The 22,208-nt window shown below is 46.1% G+C and overlaps 1 protein-coding gene across 3 annotated transcripts in view; it reads right to left on the reverse strand.

The window, feature by feature from the left end:
* Positions 1 to 22,208, reverse strand: part of PRKCB (protein kinase C beta) — a 334,566-nt gene that overhangs the window by 80,588 nt on the left and 231,770 nt on the right. For all 3 annotated transcript variants that reach the window (XM_023246795.2, XM_023246794.2, XM_019820790.3), the window contains 2 exons: positions 15,249 to 15,345; positions 4,548 to 4,694 (listed from right to left, as the gene is read on the reverse strand). In XM_023246795.2, coding sequence (XP_023102563.1) covers positions 4,548 to 4,694; positions 15,249 to 15,345 — 244 coding nt within the window. The remainder of the gene's footprint in view (positions 1 to 4,547; positions 4,695 to 15,248; positions 15,346 to 22,208) is intronic.

Here is a 22,208-nt window from a genome sequence, read left to right on the forward strand (position 1 = left end):
AGCTGGAGAATAATTTTATCTCCAGTGATCCCTTGACAACCACAGAGGTTAAATTCTTACAAAGTGTAGTGGTTGGTAAAGCAGAGAACTCACAGATGAAAGGAATCATGGAAAACAGAGAATCAAACTCACCGTAAGGAAAAAAAAAATTTATGGATGGGGACGGACGTTAGCTAGACTTCACCGCGGTGGTCATTTCACAATATATACAAATATCGAATCATTAGTTGGTATACCTGGAGCTAATAAAATGGTATATGGTGATTATACCTCAATAAGAATGAATGCATGAATGAATGAATGAATGAATGAATGAGTGAATGAATAAAATAGAGCATGAAGGATAAAACTAGAAAAACAAACATCAAATAGTAAATGAGTAATAGATTTGAAATGCTCTGTTACAAAAGTTCCAGAAGGCATCTATCTCCAAGTAAGCCAAATGTGCCAAGAAGCCCTGCTTAGCAAGACAGCCCTTGCAGGTAAACACTCCCACCTGTTCAGGAAAGTAAACTCCAGACTGTTCTCTTTTTCAGAGTTTTTGAAACAGGGCTTACTCGTTTGGAACTCAGTGGCCTTCCCACTTGCTTTGTCATTTGTTTTATTTACACAGGTCTTAGCAAAAGGCATGTGTCACTCCCTAGCTGCCCCACAAATTATGACAGTGCTTAAGAGCACATTTTTCTGGGCCGGATCTGATACGGTGGACCTGGGAGAGGAGAGGTGTGAAGGCATCACCTCAAAGACCGATGCCTTCCATCTTTGGAAGAGGAAGACCAACGAGCATGCTGTGTCGTTCTGTTTCAGTGGGTTGACCTATGGGGTGCCCCGCGTCAGACTCTGTGCTGACAGCTCAGAGCCTGGAGCCTGCTTTGGATTCTGTGTCTCCTTCTCTCTCTGCCCCTCCCCTACTCACAATCTGTCTTTCTCTCTCCCTCTCTCCCTCTCTCTCTCTCAAAAATAAATAAACATTAAAACAATTTTTTTAAGGGGATTGACCTATACACCTGACAAGATTGCAACTGTCAAAAGTAGGCATTCAGGGACACCTGGGTGGCTCTGTCAGATTTCGGCTCAGGTCACGATCCCAGGGTTGAGGGATCAAGCCCCGCGTCAAGTTCTGTGCTGACAGCATGCAGCCTGCTTGGGATTCTCTCTCTCTCCCTCTCTCTGTCTGCCCGCCCCAAATAAGTAAAAAAGCATTAATTTTTTTAAGCAGACATTCAAATATAAAAATCACATTGATTTAAAACCATGGTGGGCAAAACCGGAGGTGCAAAGGGTTACTCTACGTTTTAGAGGATCACTGAGCATGAAGTTTTGTTATTCTGTCTCGGCTTTCATGACATACTTTGTTTTCATCTGTGATTTGTTTGATGCCACATCCCCAGCCTGGAGCAGAACTCTCAATTATTGTTACAGTTTCCATGGAAACATATGATCTATTCTCTCTCATTCCCTCACTGTTCCCCAAAGACCCACTCTCTCACTTCTCCAGCCACCCCCCAACTCTAACCATTTCCGAAAAGTCCTCTGATACTTCCGTTCCTCAAAAACTCTCCAACCTGTGTAGTTATGTGACCACAAAGGTGCAGAACTATAGGTAGAGTATGCTAACCTTTGCAGTAACAAGGACAAAAAACCCCATATTTATATTTGGTAAATTAGCATGTAGGAACCAGAAGCATGCAAATTCAATGAACAAAATGTTTGCACGTGGAGGGCAGTAGCAGTGAGGGGGCACAGAAAGGTGTGAACCTGGGTGGGAGCAGACTTCTCAATGTTTATCCTTTCCATATAATTTTAATTATGAACCACGTGAGTACACTGCTTATTAAAAATAGAATTTCACTTTTAAAAACTCCCTGACGGGCTCATATTACCAGAACCCCTTCTTCATTTAGGCCCCTTCTTTCCTGGTCATCATCTGAATGCCCCTGTTCTTAGCAGTTTAAATCTCTTGACCTCACCAGTTTGTCTTTCATCCCTAAGCTTCCAGACTCCTCCTTTCCCACCCAGGTTGCCAGGTTGTGACCCTCTTCCTGTTCTGACTTCTTTTCCAACCTGATCTACATTCCATTTGTATTCATTTATTCCATACGCTTTTACTGAGCACCTACTTTAAGCAGGCTATGTTGGATCTGCAGTGGGCATTTCTCGTCCCAGAATCCTTGACTCCCTTATTACTGTAACCTTCTGGCTCACTGGTCCTATTAATTCTCCCCTTAGCTCAAATTTGCCACCAGCTTCCTCACGTCCACACCCAGGCTGCTCAGAGGTACCAGCAAAAATCACACAGAGGCATGGACCACTTCCATCACCAACTTTAGAGAGCTGCTCAGCAGTCTTACTGTGTTTTCCTGCTGTCACTCCCATTTGCTGCCCAAGCTCTGCAAACTCTCAGCCTTCACCTCAGATCCCTTATTTCATCTCAGCAGATCCCCCTGTGACCCACGGACAGAGAAAATGCATGCATTCAATCCATAGGCACTGGATGAACAGTGGTGAACAGGGTGAACAGTGGATGAAGAGTGGCGAACAGGGCAGAGAAGGTCCTCCTCTTGTGGCATTCAGCTCTTAGCAGGAGTGGAGAGACAAACCAACCAACACACAAGAAGTGTACCATCCGGTTATGGCTGCTAGGAGAGAGTGGAATATGATGGGGAATGATGAGTGGCTGAGGTGGCTATTAGGGAAGGCTTCTCAGAAGAGGTGACGTGGCTGAGATGGGGGTTATAAGAAGGAGCCAGCCATGCCAAGAATAAAGGGAATAGCATCACAAAAGCTCTAAGAGACAGGGGCGCCTGGGTGGCTCAGTCCGACTTCAGCTCAGGCCATGATCTCACGCTTCGTGGGTTCGAACCCCACATCTGGCTCCACAATGTCAGCAGAGAGACCACTTGGGATCCTCTGTCTTTCTCTCTCTCTGCCCCTCCCCCACTCACTCTCTTTCTCAAAAATAAATACATTTTAAAAAAAGTTTAACAACTGTGAGAAAAACAAACAAACAAAAGCCCTAAGAGAGGAAGGGGCTTTCTGTGTTTCAAAAACCCAAGGACCACGGCGGTCAGAGCACCGGGGGGGTCACAGGGGCAAGAAAAAGAAGTCAGGCAGAGAACTGGGATCAGATTCTAAAGAGCAATGTAGGCCAAGGACACAGTATGAAATTTATTTCAGTGTGATGGGAAATCATTGAAGAGGTTTTATTATTATTATTATTATTATTATTATTATTTTAAGTTTATTTATTTATTTTGAGAAAGAAAGAGAGAAAGGTGCAGAGAAAGGAAAGAATCCCAAGCAGGCCCTGTGCTGTCAGCTCAGAGCCCAATGCAGGGCTCGAACCCACGAACCATGAGACAATGACCTGACCAGAGCCAAAGTAAAGAGTTGGATGCTTAACTGACTGAGCCACCCAGGCGGCCCATCACTGGAGAGTTTTAATCAGGGGAGCATCTTGACCTAATAATGTAACTGGTTCCAGAATGAGCACAGGTGCTAAATGGCAAGTTACTGGTTACAGGTAACAGGAGTGGCCGCAGGGAAGTCCAGCGGGTGTATGAGGTTTAGACTAGTGCTGCATTTGTGAAGGTGGAGAGAAGTCAGTAAATGCACAACATGCTTTGGAGAAGGATGTGTCAGCATTCGTGAATGGATTTCACACGGCTGGGGGAGGGGAGGGAGGCAGCTAAGAACAACGCAAGGAAAACTCCCAGATTTGGGGCTTAGGCTGCAGAGGTGGAGAAGAAATTTTTATTTTTTGCACACTTAACTTCATGGTATGTGTGAGATTTACACAAGACATATCTGTGGCACACAGAGGGATTAGAAGACCCCAAACAACACTAAACAACTCAGAAATACTTATAGCACAATCTCAGCTTCAGTAAAACAGCGTCTCCCAGTATCTATAAAAGTATCTAGAACCACTCTACGAGTCCCAGGGTCATCCTTCAACTCTGCTGCTGTTTGAGAGGAGGGGTTCCTATTCTTGGCTGCAAAAGTGATCTTTTCCAAAAGGCACATCGGATCGTGTCACTTCTCTGTTTAAAAACTTCCAATGGTTCCCCAGTGCTCTACGAATAAAATCCAAACTCTTCATCACAGCTCACAAGGCTTTGCAGGATCGGGCCCCTGCCCATCTCTGCAACTGCACATCCTCCTACCTCGCCCCGCTCATGACATCTTGGCCCCAACACCTTCTGATGGTACCTAGAGTGTGCCAAGCCCTTCTGCACCTCAGGACCTTTGCACTTGCTATCCTCTCAGCTGGCAACATTCATTCTTAGCCCTTGGAAGGTATAGCTAATTCATCCTTATCTTTCAGGGCTCACCTCCTCAGGTGGTCTAAATGGGTTCCCTCTGGATGTGTGTTTCTGGCGCACAGCAGGCTATTCATTTTCTTCACAGTTTTCATTATGAACTGTAGCGGGGATCTACTTTTTACTCTCTCCCTCGCTGGAATGTAAGCCCCATATGAACAGCAAATGTGCCTGCCTTGTCACCTGCCCTTCTGGAGTGGGTGCAGCCCCCAGGCCATACTGTACCTTGCCAAAGCTTCCTTTCCCGAGCACCATCAGGAAGTTAAAATCGGTCAGTTTCATTCGGTCTCTGTTCCCATTGTTGTCAAGTTTGGATATGGTGTTGGTCGTCTTTTCTTCTGGAGCCTTGGTCCCCTGACCGATCTTGGCCCTCTGGCAGAGGAAGCACACAGAACACATCATTAGGGTTTGAGGATGCCCTTGTTGGAGGACACAGGTACACGCTGTGAGCTGTGGTTTCTGCAGCTCGCCCCCTCCCCCGGCCTGCATCTCAATGAAAAGCATGGCCAACATCCACTCTGCAAGCCCGAAACCTGGAAGCCACCCTTGGCACCTGTGTTTCTCTTTTATCCATCATGTCTCAGCCACCACCAGGAACTGTTCTTTCTTCCTCCTAGCTGTCTCCAGAATTCATCTTCCTTCCACAACCACCTGTTACTATGTTGCACCGGCACAACCCACCTTGGTTCCCCTCTCACTGGGCTTTTCATGCAACCGGAGTGAGCCTCCACCTCTTCATACCCAACCAAGTCGCCACCTGCTTAAAAGCTGTGACCCACTAGGTTGGGGATAAAGACCTCGGTGCTTTCACTGGCCTACATGGCCCGGTATGATCAGGTTCTCCAACCTCATCACTTCTTGGATCCTGCCCTGCAACCCACCTTCATTTTTTCATCTCCCACCTCAGGGCCTTTGCACCTGCTCTTGCTACTACGGGATGGCTATTGTCTCCTCTTTGCCAACCGAGTTACCCCTGCTTCACATTTTCACTTCCCCAGGGAAGCCTTCCTTAACTGTCTATATCTGGATTAAATGTCCCTCTTTGCTTCCTTCATCCACTTTACCCCCCACTTATACTGGATGGTAACTGCTCACTGTTTTCCCCAATGCACTGGAAACTCTGTGAAGGCACAGAATCTATCTCTGTAACTTCCCTGACAACTAATACAGTTTCCTGCTACACAAAGAGATGGATGGCAGAGGCCCGTGTTGGCCCTCAGTGCAGTGGGGGAGGGTCTCGCTGCTGTGAGCAGCAGAATGGTGACTCAGAATAGCAGCAAATGCTTTGCAATGGGGAGAGAAGAGAAGGCCAGCAGTGAGAGATACAATCGCCAGGACTTTGTTACTGGGTTCACCTCCAGGGCTACAATCCTGGCCCTGGAGTGGATGAGCGGTGCGATCCTGAGGAAGTCAGTCAGCTCAGGATGCTCCTCTGCTCAGATGTCCCGTACTTTAGCATCTCTCTCAGATAAAAGGCCAGAGGCCACAGACGACCTGGCCCCTCTGTACCTTCTCCGATTTTGGCCTCTTCTCCTTGCATCATCCTGGCGTCATGGCTGTTCTCTGATAGCACCAAACACGCCCTTGCCCCTGGGCCTTTGCACTTGCTGTCCCCTGTGCCCAGAGTCCTCTAGTCCTCAGTCCCCTGAGCTTCCTCACTTCGGATAAGACAGCCTTGCCCAACAACGACACGCAGAAGCTCTCAGCCACTGCCATTACCCTTCTTTACTTGTTTCTCATCATATCCCTTATCACCATCCTACAAACCCAATATTTACTTGTTTCTTAATGTCTCCTCTTTGTCCTCACACTAGAACATGAGCTCCATGAGGTCAAGGATTTTGTCTGTCGTGTTCTCCTTTCTCTGGCACAGAGTAGGCACTTAGCTGTATTTGGCACTTAGTTCTTTCTAAACCTTAGTCCCCTTTTCGAGCACATGGAGATCATGAGAGAATGTATCTTGGAGTTCTTTGCACCATTCCTAGCACATAGTAGGTGCTCAACAAATGCAAGCTATTTTTTTTTTTAGGTTTATTTTGAGGGAGAAAAGCATGAGTGGAGGAGGGACAGTGAGAGAGGGAGAGACAGAAAATCCCAAGCAGGCTCCGCACTGTCAGTGCAGAGCTTGATGCAGGGCTCGAACTCACAAACCGTGAGATCATGACCTAAGCCAAAGTCAGAAAGTCAGACGCTTAACCAACCAAGCCACCCGGGCGCCCCAACAGGTATTATTATTATTGTCCCATTATTCAGCTGTCTGTTAGAGACAAAGAGGCAACAAAAGTTTTTTCAGGGTTTTGAATTTCGGGAAAGACTCATTCATTCAAAAACTACCCAGCGAGTGCCTGCTAGCTGCCAGGTGATACTCTAGATGCTGAGGATCAATCAGGGAGAAAACCAAACATGGATGCTGAAAGAATTTACACTACAGCAGGAACCGGGTCCCCCACCCTGTGTCCAAAGGATATTCTGGAGTTATCCAGATAAACAACTTGGTGTCAGCAGCAGAAACAGCATTTATGGAGCAGAGAGTAAGACATATTCAAAGAACCAAACACCATTTAGTGTGGCCGGAACACCGAGTGCAAGGTAGATGTGGCACAGGATGGACAGGACTTAACCCTGTCAAGAAGTCAATGCTGGGCGCCTGGGTGGCGCAGTCGGTTAAGCGTCCGACTTCAGCCAGGTCACGATCTCGCGGTCCGTGAGTTCGAGCCCCGCGTCGGGCTCTGGGCTGATGGCTCAGAGCCTGGAGCCTGTTTCCGATTCTGCGTCTCCCTCTCTCTCTGCCCCTCGCCCGTTCATGCTCTGTCTCTCTCTGTCCCAAAAATAAATAAACGTTGAAAAAAAAAATTAAAAAAAAAAAAAAAAAAGAAGTCAATGCTGGGGCGCCTGGGTGGCGCAGTGGGTTAAGCGTCTGACTTCAGCCAGGTCACGATCTCGCGGTCCGTGAGTTCGAGCCCCGCGTCGGGCTCTGGACTGATGGCTCGGAGCCTGGAGCCTGTTTCCGATTCTGTGTCTCCCTCTCTCTCTGCCCCTCCCCCGTTCATGCTCTGTCTCTCTCTGTCCCAAAAATAAATAAACGTTGAAAAAAAAAATTAAAAAAAAAAAAAAAAAAAGAAGTCAAAGCTGGGGCGCCTGGGTGGCGCAGTCGGTTAAGCGTCCGACTTCAGCCAGGTCACGATCTCGCGGTCCGTGGGTTCGAGCCCCGCGTCAGGCTCTGGGCTGATGGCTCGGAGCCTGGAGCCTGTTTCTGATTCTGTGTCTCCCTCTCTCTCTGCCCCTCGTCCGTTCATGCTCTGTCTCTCTCTGTCCCAAAAATAAATAAACGTTGAAAAAAAAAATTAAAAAAAAAAAAAAAAAAGAAGTCAATGCTGGGGCACCTGGGTGGCGCAGTTGGTTAAGCGTCTGACTTTGCTCAGGTCATGATCTTCTGATTCGTGAGCTTGAGCCCCTCTGGCCCCCTCTCTCTCTGCCCCTCCCCTCATACCTCTCTCAGTCTCTCAAACGTAAATGAACATTTTTAAAAGAAGAAGTCAATGCTAATTATGAGCATAAAAGGCTTTCAGGAGGCCCTGGCATGATCATATTCCATTTAGAAGATCACCCTGAGTCCACAGAAGAGACCCATTTGAAGGAGGTGAGTTTGGGAACCACTGGACGTGACTAGAGACATCACAGTGCCAGATGCCGGGTGTCTCCGGCACAGAGGGAACAAAGTGGGTCGGTTTGGAGGTAGACTTATCGGAGCTGGGTGCAGCCTGGGCGAGAGGCTCAGGGATGAAGCCCTTGGCTCCTGTGTTGAGCACCTATGAGGACAGGATGCTTCTCCACTCAGAGGAGAAGTGGAGAAGCGGCAAGTGTGGAGATGTGGGTGAGAGGGTGGGAAGCGCCTGACTTCAGACACACGGAGACTCCCCCCTTTCCCACAGGGGCTTAAACTCTGAAGTTTACTTCTTCCTCGGGACACGCCTGCTCATTGTCGTTGCCCCATCTGTCCTGCTGACAAAGCATCCACCATTTTTCCTCTTTTTGCAACTGACGTTTTTTAATTTACATCCAAGTTAGTATATAATAATAGTTTTTTTAATGTTTATTTTTGAAAGAGAGACAGAGAGAGAGACAGAGACAGAGAGAGAGGAGAGGAGGAGACACGGAATCTGAAGCAGGCTCCAGGCTCCAGGCTGTCAGCACACAGCCTGATGCAGGGCTTGAACACACAAACCGCGAGATCACGACCTGAGCTGAAGTTGGATGCTTAACCGACTGAGCCACCCAGGTGCCCCTGTAAATTAATGTTTTAAATATTACAGTGGATAGACTGAAACGCATAAATCTCAAGCGTACAGTTCTAGGAATTTGGACAACTGGATACACCCATGAAGCCAGACCCCAATCAAGAGAGGGAACATTTCTATCACCCCCAGAAAGTTCTCTGTGCCCCTTCCCGGCCAATCCCCACTCCCACAAACACAACCTCTGTTCTGATTTCTATTCTCATAGGTCAGTTTCGTTTGCTCTTGAACTTCATCTAAATGGAATCATAGAGTGTGCCATAATCATAGAGTGTGACATAATAAGGAAGATATATTTGGTCTCTGCCCCTGGTTCCTGACACAGAGCTCCTAAAGTTCTTGTTAACTTACTGATAGGAGCATCTTGTATTCTAATTCTCTTGGTGGGCTCCTGGATGCAGCATGGTCACCAGAAGGACCAAGCCATGACTTTTCAGAAGCTTGGAATTTTCAGCCCCATCCCAGGGTTGGAGACCGAGTTAGTTAATAATCAGTCATGCCTCCATGATGAAGCCTCCATAAAAATCCCTAAACTATGGAGTTTAGAGAGCTTCCAGTGTGGTGAATCTCAACCCCCTGGGGGATGGAATCTCCTGGGCTCCTTGCAGACCTTACCCTGTGTATCCCTTCATCTGGCTGTTCATCTGTATCCTTTATCATATCCCTTAATATATAATAAACCAGTAGAAGTAAGTGTTTCCCTGAGTTCTGTGAGCCATTATAGCATTATCAAATTTGAGGAGGGGGTGGTGGGGACCCCTGATTGGTAGCAAGTCAGACAGAAGTATGGGTGAGCTGAGAGCCCACAATTTGCGACTAGAGTCTAAAGTGGGGACAGCCTTGTGAGACCAAGCCCTCAACCTGTGGGGTCTACACCATCTCCAGGTGTCATCCGTGAATTAAATTGTAGGACACCCAGCTGGTGTCCACAGAGGACTGGAGAATTTCTTGGTGAGGGAAATCCGCACATTTGGTGAAGATCTGTGAAAGTCTAACAGGCTTCCCTTTATGGAATAAGCAGTCCTTGCATCTGGCTGCTTTCGCTCATCATCGCGTTCTCGAAATGCACCCGTGCTGTTGCCTGAATCAGTGGTTTGTCCCTTTGTATTTGCTGAATAGCGTTCATTGTTTACATTTATCCATTCTCTTCTTTACGCGCATTTGTGTCATTTCCATTTGGGGGGCTGTTAACAGAGCTGCTGTGAACACACACGGTCAAGTTATTTCCTAGTAAGATACGTGCTGATTCCAGCGTCCGTGGGGCAGCCAAGCATGTGCACCTGGGAAGCACATGCGGGGACAACTGGCATCTGAGCTGGAGACAGAGGTTTGGGGGTTACAGGCATAGAGCGAGTGGTTAAAAAATGAGCTCATCAGGTAGAGAAGCAAAGCGCCAGGGCAGAAGTAGCACTGCCTTTTCCAGGCCATTATCTTTCCATCATCCCAAATCCTCACCCTTTGGCCCCAGGGTTTTTTGCCCAGGCTGTCCTGACTCGAACACGTTCCCTCCTTCCTCCCTGACCCTACCGTCTTCCCTGCTTTAGGACCACATCTCCCACCTTCTTGGAATCCCGAGTCAGGACCCACTCAATCCACACACTGCATTCTCCAACCTGTGAGTATCCAAATCCTGACTGTCCCTGGTCCCCAGCCCCCATTCCAGCCCTTAGGGGGACACCGCAGGTCTCAGCATGGCCGGCCAGTGAAGCACGAGTGAGGGACTCACCCAGTTTCTCCGTTTGCCTTTGCTTAGTGCAAAATTTTTTTTCTGTCCCTCAAGGAGCAGCAAATGGCCAACCAGCTTCATCCCTCAGTCCTGTGAGTAACCTCCCTCCTCTGAATTATGGGACCCAAACCCTCTTTCCACCCCCATCTCAACTTGCTTCTGTGACTTTTCCCATAGGTACAGGCTATAGACCTATAAAGTGTATGTTCCCCATACAAGCTACAGTGTTTGTGTCTCCCCCAACCCCCATGTAGGCTGTAAGGTTTGGGTCCTCCCCTCCAAAATTCACACATTAAAATCCTAACCCACAAAGGTGATGGCATTAGGAGGTGGGGTTTTGGGGAAGGAATTAACTCATGAGGGTGAAGCCCTCATGGGGGGGCAGCAGTGACCTCCCTCCTAGAAGAGTCCCTCCCCCACCAAGAGCTCCATGGGTCCTTCCAGGGGGTGAGGACACAGTGAGAAGAGAGCCATCTAGGAAACAGGAACGGGCTCCCTCACCAGAATATGACCAGGCTGCAGCTTTGATCCTGGACCTCCCAGCTTCCAGAACTGTGAGAAAAAAAGTCTCTATTGTTTAAGCCCATGGGTTTTTTGTTGTTATAGCAGCCTGAACAGACTAAACCAGATTCTAAACTCTGGATCAGAAGTCTAATGGCCCCATCCGCCTGGTTTGCACAGTGCTGATGTTGTTTTAATAATTTAAATTAGTTGGGGCGCCTGGGTGGCGCAGTCGGTTAAGCGTCCGACTTCAGTCAGGTCACGATCTCGCGGTCCGTGAGTTCGAGCCCCGTGTCGGGCTCTGGGCTGATGGCTCAGAGCCTGGAGCCTGTTTCCGATTCTGTGTCTCCCTCTCTCTCTGCCTCTCCCCCGTTCATGCTCTGTCTCTCTCTGTCCCAAAAATAAATAAACGTTGAAAAAAAAAATTAAAAAAAATAATTAAATTAGTTGACAACTGTTGAAAATCAGATGTTCTATAAAAACCCATATTTGCAGCTTCTTTCAGGGAAGTAAATATGGCCACATGGGGCCCCATCCAGCAAGGCATAGTGTTTTTAGATAGGACATGTTCTCTCCAGTTTCCCACAGTCCCCACCATGCCCTATTGTACGACACCAAGCTTTTTTCCCTCCTTGTTTCCTGCCTGGCTCCTGAAAGCATTTGGGTTTGTGACCCCCTATACGGTGAGCCTGTGGAGGACAAGAAGCCCATTCTGGGTCTCCTCTGAAAGTCCCATGATCCCCAGGAGCCCCAGGCCTAGCAGGTACTTTGTCAAAGAGCAAAACTTTTTAAATTGAGGCCCAAATTAAAATTAGCCCCTATCCTTCCGGGTTGGATATGTCTTCAGATACAGGAGTACACTAAGAGTTGTCTTTTCATGTCTGCAATTTAGAGCCCTAGAATCCAGCACTCAAAGGGAAAGCAAACTGACCACGCGTCTGAGCAAGAAGCCTGCCTCCTTCCAAACTGTGCTGGAGGGCAGCAGAGGCGTCTCGGCGGCCGGCACCCAGGGCTCCAATTCAGATGATGAGTGCCTCCCCTGGCTTAACCTACAGACTCCACTGTCACCCCCACCCCTATAAGGAGCTCCGGAGGGGCACCCCGGGAGCAGCAGCAGAGGCGAGGCCTCAGGAGGCTTGGAGATCCTTCCTAATCCTCAAGCGGCCCTTCCAAAGCTCCGAAGGAACACGTTCTGAGCTTTATTTATTCCAAGGGGGAAGGTGACGATGGCAACAGTGGCCTGACATTTATATGCTATGACGTGCCAGACATCGTTCTAAACGCATTATCGCATTCGATCCTCACATAACCTTGGAAGCTAAGAAGTGTTGTCATTCTCCCATTGTACAGATGGGGAAACAAAGGCTCACAGTTAAAGTAACTTGCCTGCAGTCACCCAGCGAGAAAAGTGGCAGAGTTGGATTCAAATCCGAGCAGCCTGGCCCTTGAACCACTCGAACGGAGCCAGGCTTCCCACTGCACCCACAAGGCCCAGGTGTCCCTCCAACCCCCCCCGCCCCCCCCGCCCCCACCCCCCCCCCCCCCCCCACCCCCCCCGCCACCGGCACTGTCCTCTCCACACCTGAGGCTCCTTACGGCTCACACCTGCAGTTCTGCCTGTGGGTTCATTTCTTGGTTGCAGGAGCAAGTGGAACCCACAGGCAGGGCGAGCGGCAAATGCTGGCCGTTAATGCCACTGAACGCAGCCGCTAGCCAGCGGCAGAAGTTGAGCCGGTGGATAATAACTACTGCAGTTTCGCGTCCCCCACATGGGACCCCGTGAGGCACACGTTGAGCTTCTCTGACGAGTCAAATCCCAGCGGCCCACAGCGCTGACCTGCTTCACGACACACACTTTCCCGGCCTCCTGCCTTCCCAGCGTCTCCTCCCCGCTCGTCCGTGATGCTTCCCAGGATCACTTCCTGAAGAAACTACTCGTGCTTGAATCTTTTACGGGCTGCTTCTGGGGAAAACTCAACCCGGGATGATGACCAGCGATGGGATGTGAGAAAGTTGCTTAGCCTGTCTGGGCCTCAGTTTCCTCATTTGTACACCAAAAATGGGGGTGCTCATAGTATCTCCCATTCGGGGGTGTGGTGAGGAGTAACTCAGTTAATATTCCGCAGCACTTAAAATAATAAAGGGCACACGGTAGGCATTTTGTTACATAAGAAAATCCCAAGACCATCAGAAAACCCATTCTGAACCGTCCAAAGTGGAGTTCTCCCTTCTCTGGCCCATAGGCAAGCCCGTGGTCAGACACAAGGCCCCCAGGCTGAGCCGACTCGGACGTTCTGAAATACACCCCAGGCGGTAACTGCACTGAGCTCACCCTACCGTGAAATTCTATTACCCCAACTCCAGCAGCTCGATTTTACCATCACTCAGAATTTCTCCAGATAAGAGGCTTGAAAGTAATTTCTGAGTCATTCTGGGTGCTAATTGCTTATTGCGTAGGGATTACATTTCTCACGTTCAAGGTCAACTGAAATTTCTCTATGTGTCTGAGAATAATTTTCGGTCTGTTGGAAGCATTTTTTTTTTTAATCAACAACTGTGGTATGGGGCAATTATAATTCAGGCATAAACAAGCGTTTGCAGGCTCTTGCTAGAAATAAACGGATGCGTTTTGTTGCACGCAGATAAAGCAGCCCTGTACTTCATGCCAATAACTGGCCCCAACAAATGCCATGTTCATGTAGGAACTGTTTTCTCTGATGTCCTGAAATGTCACCCCGGCTGCCCTAGGATGGAAGAGATCATTTTGCAAACTGAGACTTTATTTTATGTGAGAAAATAGTGGCCTTTTTTTTTTTTTTTTTTTGTCCCCACAACAGTACATTTTTGACACGGCAGCAAATGGGCACACCTTCATCCAAAAGCTGAGGGAAAGCGATGGAAGGTGTTCTCTGGAAGGGTGAGTCAAGTGTCCAGCTGTTGGCCCTGCTGCGTGGGAAGTCCTTTTACCAGCTCATATGGGCTTGAGCCGGCTCCACGGCAATAACCTTCACTTATCAAGTTCACTGGAGAGTGACCGATAAGCCCAAGGCCCGTGTGTTTGTCCCACTAGTTTCCAGGAAGGGATATTCCCTTCCCCCTGGGTCAGACCCATCACCATAGTCTAGTGTTGTGGAGGGCACAAGAGTCAATACTTAAATGCTATTTCTGTCAAGTTGAGGGGGAAATTAAGGTAGATCTTGGGACAAATGCCAAAATCCTTGCCAAGGCCAGCAGTCCTTCTACTGTGATCACCAGCTACTTCCTTAGTCTTACCTTGAACTCATCCATTGTTCTCTCTCCTCCACCCACACTGGCCTTTAAATTTCACACAGTTGCCATGTAACCCCACCACCACAGGGCCTTTGCACATGCTGTCCTCTCTGAATGGACTTTTCTTTTGCCTCTCTATTCAGTTAACTTGCACTGTTGATGCCTCAATGACACCTTCCCTGTCCTCTGAGACAAAGTTACATCTCCCTCGTAGATGTTCTCAAAGTAACATGGACCTCTATTTCACAGAACTTTACCTGGTCACAATTTTTTTTTATTTGCCTGTGTGATTACTTGATGAACAAATGATAGTGATCTAATTCATTTTAGCTATTTTATTCATTTTTCTTTGGATTTAGCAGGCCACCACTGTTTATCTAGAATTGATGATTTCCCATCAGACTCAGTATATTGAGTTTGTGCAAACAAAATAATGTGTTTTCCCTTCTGAAACTACTTTAAAATCATTCAATACATATGTAATGAAATAACTCAAATCCATCTTCCCCGAAACATTTTCTTTGTAAAACTGGAATGTGTCCTACACATCTGCTCCTCTCACGTAGCTGAAAATGGGGTTTACTGGCCCCACAGAAGGGAGGGGGCTCAGCTAAGGTAAATGTAGAGGCAGCACTCTAGTCCAAGGTTACGGCCAAGGGCTCTTCATCTTTGGAAGATACACCTACGAGCATTTCATGAAGTCACTAGCACAAACAAGTCCATTTGTTAACAGTACAGCACCATCCCGCCAATAGATCCAAACCCAGATTCTATCCCTCAGCAAGCCTAGTTGATTCAGCCTCCAAAATATATCACTTCTCAGTCCACTTCGTTCATTTACCATTACTACCGTCCCGGTCCAAGCTACCATCACAATGACTCAAGGAGCAAATGAGCGCTTTCGAGGAGAAGTCTAAATGTAAATGAGGACAGGGAGGTGGGAACGGCTTCACAAAACAGGGTACGTTTGGCTGGGGTTTTGCAGGATACATAGGAGTTTTCTGGGAGGCGGAATAATACTGCAAAGGCACAGAGTCATGAAAGGCCTTGGTAGAAACCACACCATAACTGGGCAAAATGGCACAGAGGCAGACTCAACCAGTTCCCACCGGTGTAGAAAGAAAGACATCTTACCTCGAATTTCTGCCGTAGTTCTTCATTCCCTTCACTTCCCTCTGGCGGCACGGGCACATTGAAGTACTCGCCTTCCTCCTGGCTCAGCAGCTTAAACCTAAAGGGAGACAAGGAGACATGACAAATTCCATGACTGTACTCGATATTATTTTGTTGATTAGGATAAGAAAAGGAAGACTGTAGACAGCTCTACCTTAAAAAACGTGTTGAGGGTTTTTTCTTTTGGGGAGTGAGTGTGCGTGCGTGCGTGTGTGTGTGTGTGTGTGTGTGTACATGCATGCATGTCTGTAGCCAGGCATGCTGTATTTTTGTCACTATTCCACAGATATCAGAAAAAATGAATATACTGTGTTTATAAGATGCAAACTTCTGGCTGACTCTGCCTCTCTCTCCACATGCACATACTTTCTCCACCAAGTGCTTTCCCATTCTGAAAGAATGCTACGAAGATCTCCCATGGTCGATGGATTCTTATCACGTTCTCCCAGCATCCTGGCACTCACTCAGCAGCATTTGGATGACTACAGACTTGTCTCCATGACGCTGTTTTCTCTGCAGATGCCTTCCTAAAGTGCCCTGTATTAACCTCTTGAGAAACGGCATCCCTCAGTGGGTAAGTACGCAAGCCCCTGGTCAAAGTCTGCCTGGGTCCAAATCTCACCTCTGCCTTTGCCTCCCTGGGTCATTGGATAAGCTGGCTAGGCCCTCTAAGCCTCGATCTTTCTCATCTATAATTGGAACAGGGGCACCTGGGTGGCCCAGCCGGTTAAGCATCTGACTCTTTATTTCAGCTCAGGTCATGATCTCACAGATTGTGAGTTCGAGCCCCGCATCGGGCTCTGCACTGACAGCGTGGAGCCTGCTTGGGATTCTCTCTCTCTCCACCCCCGCCCCTGCCTCTCCCCAACTCGAGTTCTCTCCTCTCTCTTGAAATAAACAAATAAACATTTAAAATAAATAAGTAAATTGGAACAAAAGTCTTTTTCAGGGGCGCCTCGTTGGCACAGCTGCAAGAGCATGTGAGTCTTGATCTCAGGGTCATGAGTTTGAGCCCCATGTTAAGCACGGAGATTACTTAAAAAAAATCTTTCACGGGATTATTGTCAAGCTGAGATACGGTGACTCATGTAAAATGATAAGCATAGTGCTTGGCATTTAGCAAGAGATAAAAGAAATCATCATCATCATTACTGATATTGACATTATCCTAATAAACAAGATGGCTTCAGTAGGCTTTTGACCTCAAAGATCTTTCTGTCTACTCAAAGGGTAACACGAGAGTGAGGAAGGAGAAGGAACCTTCCAAAGATATTTGAGTCACGGCGCGGGGGGAACCCACCTCACTCCCAAAGAAAGACTTCCTAACCCCAGTTCACAATTTTCATGACGACTTTTCCTCCACTCACAAACCTTCCTCAGCAGCTTCTAAAAATAGGAGGAGAGGTGATTCAAAGCAGAGGGGACTAGTTGAGCCTTTAGGCCTCCACGTTTAATATTCAATTACCTTCTTCCCAGTTTCCACTGAAATGACCAAAAGAAATGCAAACGTAGGAGAACAACTGTATCTTTGCTGGCAATCAAGGGTGCCATCCACACAGCAGAGACGTCTAGGAATTCCCACAAATTAAAGTCATAGTAAGAGAACATGAAGCAGTGGTTGGCAAACATTATTGGCCTTTGTGAATTTTCCTAGTCTAGATATTATGGTCAGCTTGATGTTTTTCATTATATCATTCCTTTTTAAAAGGATAAATACACTTCAAGAAGGAAGCCAATGGGTTACAAGTAAAGGAACTATAGAAGAGTAAATGTATGCAAATCAAAGTTACACAAGTCCTAGCAGATGGCCTGGTTTATCAGAGGCTCTGAGCCTAATGCCTGGACCTCTTTGTTAACATAAGAGTTCAGCCAGCAGCAAGAGTTAAAGAATGTTAAGGGTACGGCAACAATGTTAAGGGACTCTCTCTTTGTGGTTAATCTGAAGGTTTGAAGGAGCGCTGGCCAAAGAACAGCTTGGTCAGGGTGCAACTCAGTATTACCAATGCCCAACCATGAGCCATCCAAACCGTGTACAGTCTAAGCCACTTTGGAAACTACAGATCAAGCTGTGACCAGTCAATGGGACCTCTGACTGAACCCCACTAACAACCCTGGGCCAGACCACAGGGACTGGATGACAGTCACCAATTCTGGTCCATAGTCAGGAAGCATGGGATGCATCAAAGTGCCCTGTAGACAGTATGCTGTCACTATTGCCACTGATCAAGGACGCTGTACCTGTGAGAAAAGGAAAGGAGGGATCCCTTCCAACTTGGAGTTGCACAAAACCAGCAGGGGAAATGCCCCCCTCTAGAGCAGGAAGGCTGCCTACTGGGTAGCTGTCTCCAGCAGTGGATCTCTCAAAAATAGCCACAGGGAACAGGATCCCTGTTCTGACAAGGAGAAGTTCCAAAACATTCCAAAGACCCCTTTCTCCCTTCATCTGAATTTGAAAAATTAGAACTGAGAAACTCATCATTCCTGTGCTCATCAGTCTACAAGGATGGGCAGATATAAAAAATTAACAGGATATATGAAAAACTCATTCAAATAGAAACAATGAGAAATCGGGTAAGTACCTCCCATGAAACAGAACTATTGCCAAAAGAGAGAAAATTCTAAAAAATATCTGGTTTGTACTTTCAATGAGATTCAAGAGGCTAAGTCATCTCTGAAAAGGGAACCATGGGAGATTAGAAAAGGCTACTTTCTTTTTTTTTTTTTAATTTTTTTTTCAACGTTTATTTATTTTGGGGACAGAGAGAGACAGAGCATGAACGGGGGAGGGGCAGAGAGAGAGGGAGACACAGAATCGGAAACAGGCTCCAGGCTCTGAGCCATCAGCCCAGAGCCTGATGCGGGGCTAGAACTCACGGACTGCGAGATCGTGACCTGGCTGAAGTCAGACGCTTAACCGACTGTGCCACCCAGGCGCCCCTAGAAAAGGCTACTTTCAAAAGAAAAATATAATTACTAAATTTAAAAATCCACTGGAAACAATGAACACTAGGATGGATAATTCAGATAACAATTAGGAAATTAGAAGACAAACCTGACAATTTTTTCTGGCAATTAAGGCTAATATTTATATATTGATTAGGGCTGAAGTGAATGCTTAATATACCATTAAGAAAAATTCAGGGCACGTGGGTGGCTCAGTCAGTTGAGCATCCAACTCTTGATTTTGACTCAAGTCATGATCTCATAGTTTGTGAGATCGAGCCCCATGTCGGGCTCTGTGCTGACAGTGTGGGGCCTGCTTGAGATTCTTTCTCTCCCTCTCCCTCTCCCCCCACCGGCCCCACCCCACACTCACTCTCTCTCCCTCTCTGTCTTAAAAATAAATAAATAAACGTAAAAAAAAGAAAAATGCATCTCACCAAAATTAACATACAACATGAAAGGAAGGAATACCACAACATATATACCAAGAAACACATATTATATGATCCATCTTATATAAAAAGTTCTTATAATTCAATAAGAAAATGAGAGGCAAAAATCAGGACACAGCCATTTGTAAATACAAACAAATGGCAATATACAAATGAAACTATTCCACATGATTAGTAACGAAGTATGTATGATAATGAGTATTATGTAAATATGTATAATTAGTCACAAAATATGTATAATCCTTGCATTATATCTTTGAAATTTACAATGCCAGGTGTTGACAAGTGTGGGTGAAATGAGAAGCATCACACAGCACTGGTGAGAATGTAAATTGAAAAAAATTGCAGAACAGTTTGGCGAACGCTTTAATAATACATATGTTCTCAAAGCCATCAATTCCAGGATTAGAGATGCCTTAGGAAATAATGAAAGCTGTGCATAAAGGTTTTGCTGCAAGGGTTTTTGCTGTAGAATTATTTACATAGGTAAGCATTACACATCTTATAGTAAGGAAATAATTCTGTAAGTGGAGGCAGATCTGTAGAATGGACCACAGGAAATGATGTTGCCCAAGACGAGTGACTTATAGGGAGAAGTGTTCATTACACATGGTTAGGTGAAAAATGCAAAAGCTGCTAAACACTATGTCCAAGAAGATTTCATTTGTGCTTCATACACACACACGTGAGCACAGACACATGCACAATCACATGTACACAATACAGACACACAGAGAAGAACCTCTTAATCAGTAGTGATTATTCCTGGGCAGTGGGATTCTGGATAATATTTTTTTCTTATTTATATTTTTCTAATAATTATTCAATTTATAATAACCACTAACACTTACTGAGTGCTTACTATTCAGCAGACACTGGGCACTTCACTGATATTAATTATTTTAGTATTATAGCACTCCTAGGACATAATTACCACTATTATCTCCAAATGAGGAACGGAGTCAGAGAGGCAAAGTAAGTTGCCCAAGAGTGCACAGCGAGAAAATGATGGGAGCAGAGATGTTAACCCAGGAAGTCTGATTCCAAAGCCTTAGTGTTTTGTTTTGGGTTTTTTTTTTTTTCAAAAGAAAAATAATAAGCCAAATGACATTATTAGTAACACCAAAAGAAAGCTTAAAGAACATAATTTTAAGGTAACAATGATATAATAGTTGTCTGAGGAAGGAGGAGAAGGAGAAGGAGAAAGAGAAGGAGAAGGAGAAGGAGAAGAAGAAGAAGAAGAAGGTTGGACCCTGTGCTGACAGCTCAGAGCCTGGAGCCTGCTTCAGATTCTATCTGTCTCTCTCTCTGCCCCTGCCCCACTCACACTCTGTGTCTCTCTCTCGAAAATAAACATTAAAATGTTTTTAAAAAGGAGAAGAAAAGGAAGAAGAAGAAGGAAAGAATGAAATAGGATGGAAAAAAACCCTCAGAATCAGAAACACCATGATGGAAATACGGCAATTATGACCATAAACATTAAAACGTTTCCCTATGGAAAAGAAGAAAGACTTTCAGATTCGGGGTTTGTTTTGTTTTGTTTTGTTTTGTTTTATGTCCAAGAACACACTGCTTGCTATACCAAACAAAAGGACTCAGATTAAGCAGAAGAAAACACACAGGGTCCATGAGGTAAGCTGTATTCACCACTCTGCAACCAAAGGTGGCAGGTTAAAAGGTAAATCAGATGTCCTCATTTCTTGGCTTCTCAACTTACTCCTGTGGGCAGAAGACAAAGTTCCTAAAAGGCCCCCATGGTATCTGCCAAGCATTCCCCCCGATCCTGCTAGTCCTTGTCCCCCACCACTACCCTGTTTTCAGATCCAGCTTCGGCCACATAGGTCACTTCTCTGCCCCTCAAGCCTGCTAGGGATGCTCCTGCCTCAGGGCCTTTGCACTTGCTGTTCCCACCATCTGGGACAATCCCTTTCTAGACCTCCACATGTTCACTCCCTCACCCCCCCTTCAGGCCTTAGCCATATGTCACCTTTTCAGTGTGTCCTTTCCTGGGAACTGTATTAAATAAATCAGATTATCACCACTGCCTGGCATTCCCTATCCTTGTTTCTTGTTGACTTTTCTCTATAGCATTTGTCAGCCTCAAATGTGCTATTTTTTACTACTCATCTTTAAAACCTTTGTATATTGTTCTCCAGGTAAAAAGAAAACTCTGTGAACACAAAGATTCTTGCCTGTTTGCTCACCAAACTCTCCTCAGTATATAGGTACTCGTGATGTATATCCACTGAAGAAATGTCAGCCACAAGGCAAAACCATGGGCAAAGAGTATCTATGGCAACAGACATAATTCAGTGTTGGTAGAAGTCATTTTTGAAAATAAGTCTTGAAGAGTCACGTGGTCAGTGATGATGCCACACACATATAAGACCAAACCCATCAAATGAAATCAGATGTTTGAATAAATCATTACTGGGAGAACCTTAGAGAGCACTATACATTTTGGTCAGATGAAACAAATAAAAAAATAGGAAGGCTTAAGAGATCTAGATATTATATTAAGATGGAATTAATAAACACTGAAATGCATGCCCTACGAGTAGTAAATATAATCTCTGTATTGAAATGTGAACATTTAGCAACAATGAACTAAGCTAAATTGGAAAGCAAGAAAGGGGAAGGGTGGGGAGGGCACAGGCCATATTCTCTGACCATAAAGTACTGTACTGTCATTTGACATTATTAATGAAAAACAAAACAAAAAGCTAGCGTCAGAGGTTTCCAAAACGCCTAAATAAAAGCACGCTTGAAAGGAAATTAAAAACACAAGTGCAGACCTTGAACAAGCAACAAAGGCTGGAACTCAACATATCACGAGTTGGAGGAAATCTTGATTCTCTCTAATGCTTGTTCTTTATTCTTGAAGAGCGGAGTCAGTTCAGAGAGGAAAAATAAATCAGCGCAACGTTCAACTGAAATTCAAAGGCAACGACCCAACAAACCCACAGAAAACAAGAACACCGAAACGCAGAATTGATATGTAAATCCCAGAGCTCCCTCTTTGCAGAAAAATAAACCACAGCAAAACAGAGGAACCTCTGGAAAACAAGGGGAAGGAAAGGAGACAGGAGAAACAAATAAAGTTAGAAACAAAGGAGCGGATCTGACGACAGATGCGGGGCTGGTGGCAAAGCAGCCGATGAGGGGCCTGAGGCTGGCACACCACATCTGGGAGCTCTCACAGCCGCCGCTGTTCTGTATCTGTCACGTGGTCTCCAATCGCCACGCAACAGAAGAGCGGGGAGAGCTCAGTCCCCGCCAGATGGGGAAACTGAGTCTCCGAGACCAGATGTAACTCACCCAAGATCACATGGGGACAAGAATGCGAATTTCTAGAATTTGATACATTTACAGCCAAGACACCAGCATAGATGTGTTGGCCCTGAATCTGAAGAGGACGTTTATTTGCAAAAATCCCAAAGGAGATTTTATTTAGCAAAAGTTTCCTCCTCTAATTTCGTCGGCTTCACGATTCTCCTAGAAGGGGCATGAGGGGGGCTGGAATGAT

This window comes from Felis catus, chromosome E3 (assembly GCF_018350175.1).
Source record: "Felis catus isolate Fca126 chromosome E3, F.catus_Fca126_mat1.0, whole genome shotgun sequence".
Classification (NCBI taxonomy): Eukaryota; Metazoa; Chordata; class Mammalia; order Carnivora; family Felidae; genus Felis; species Felis catus.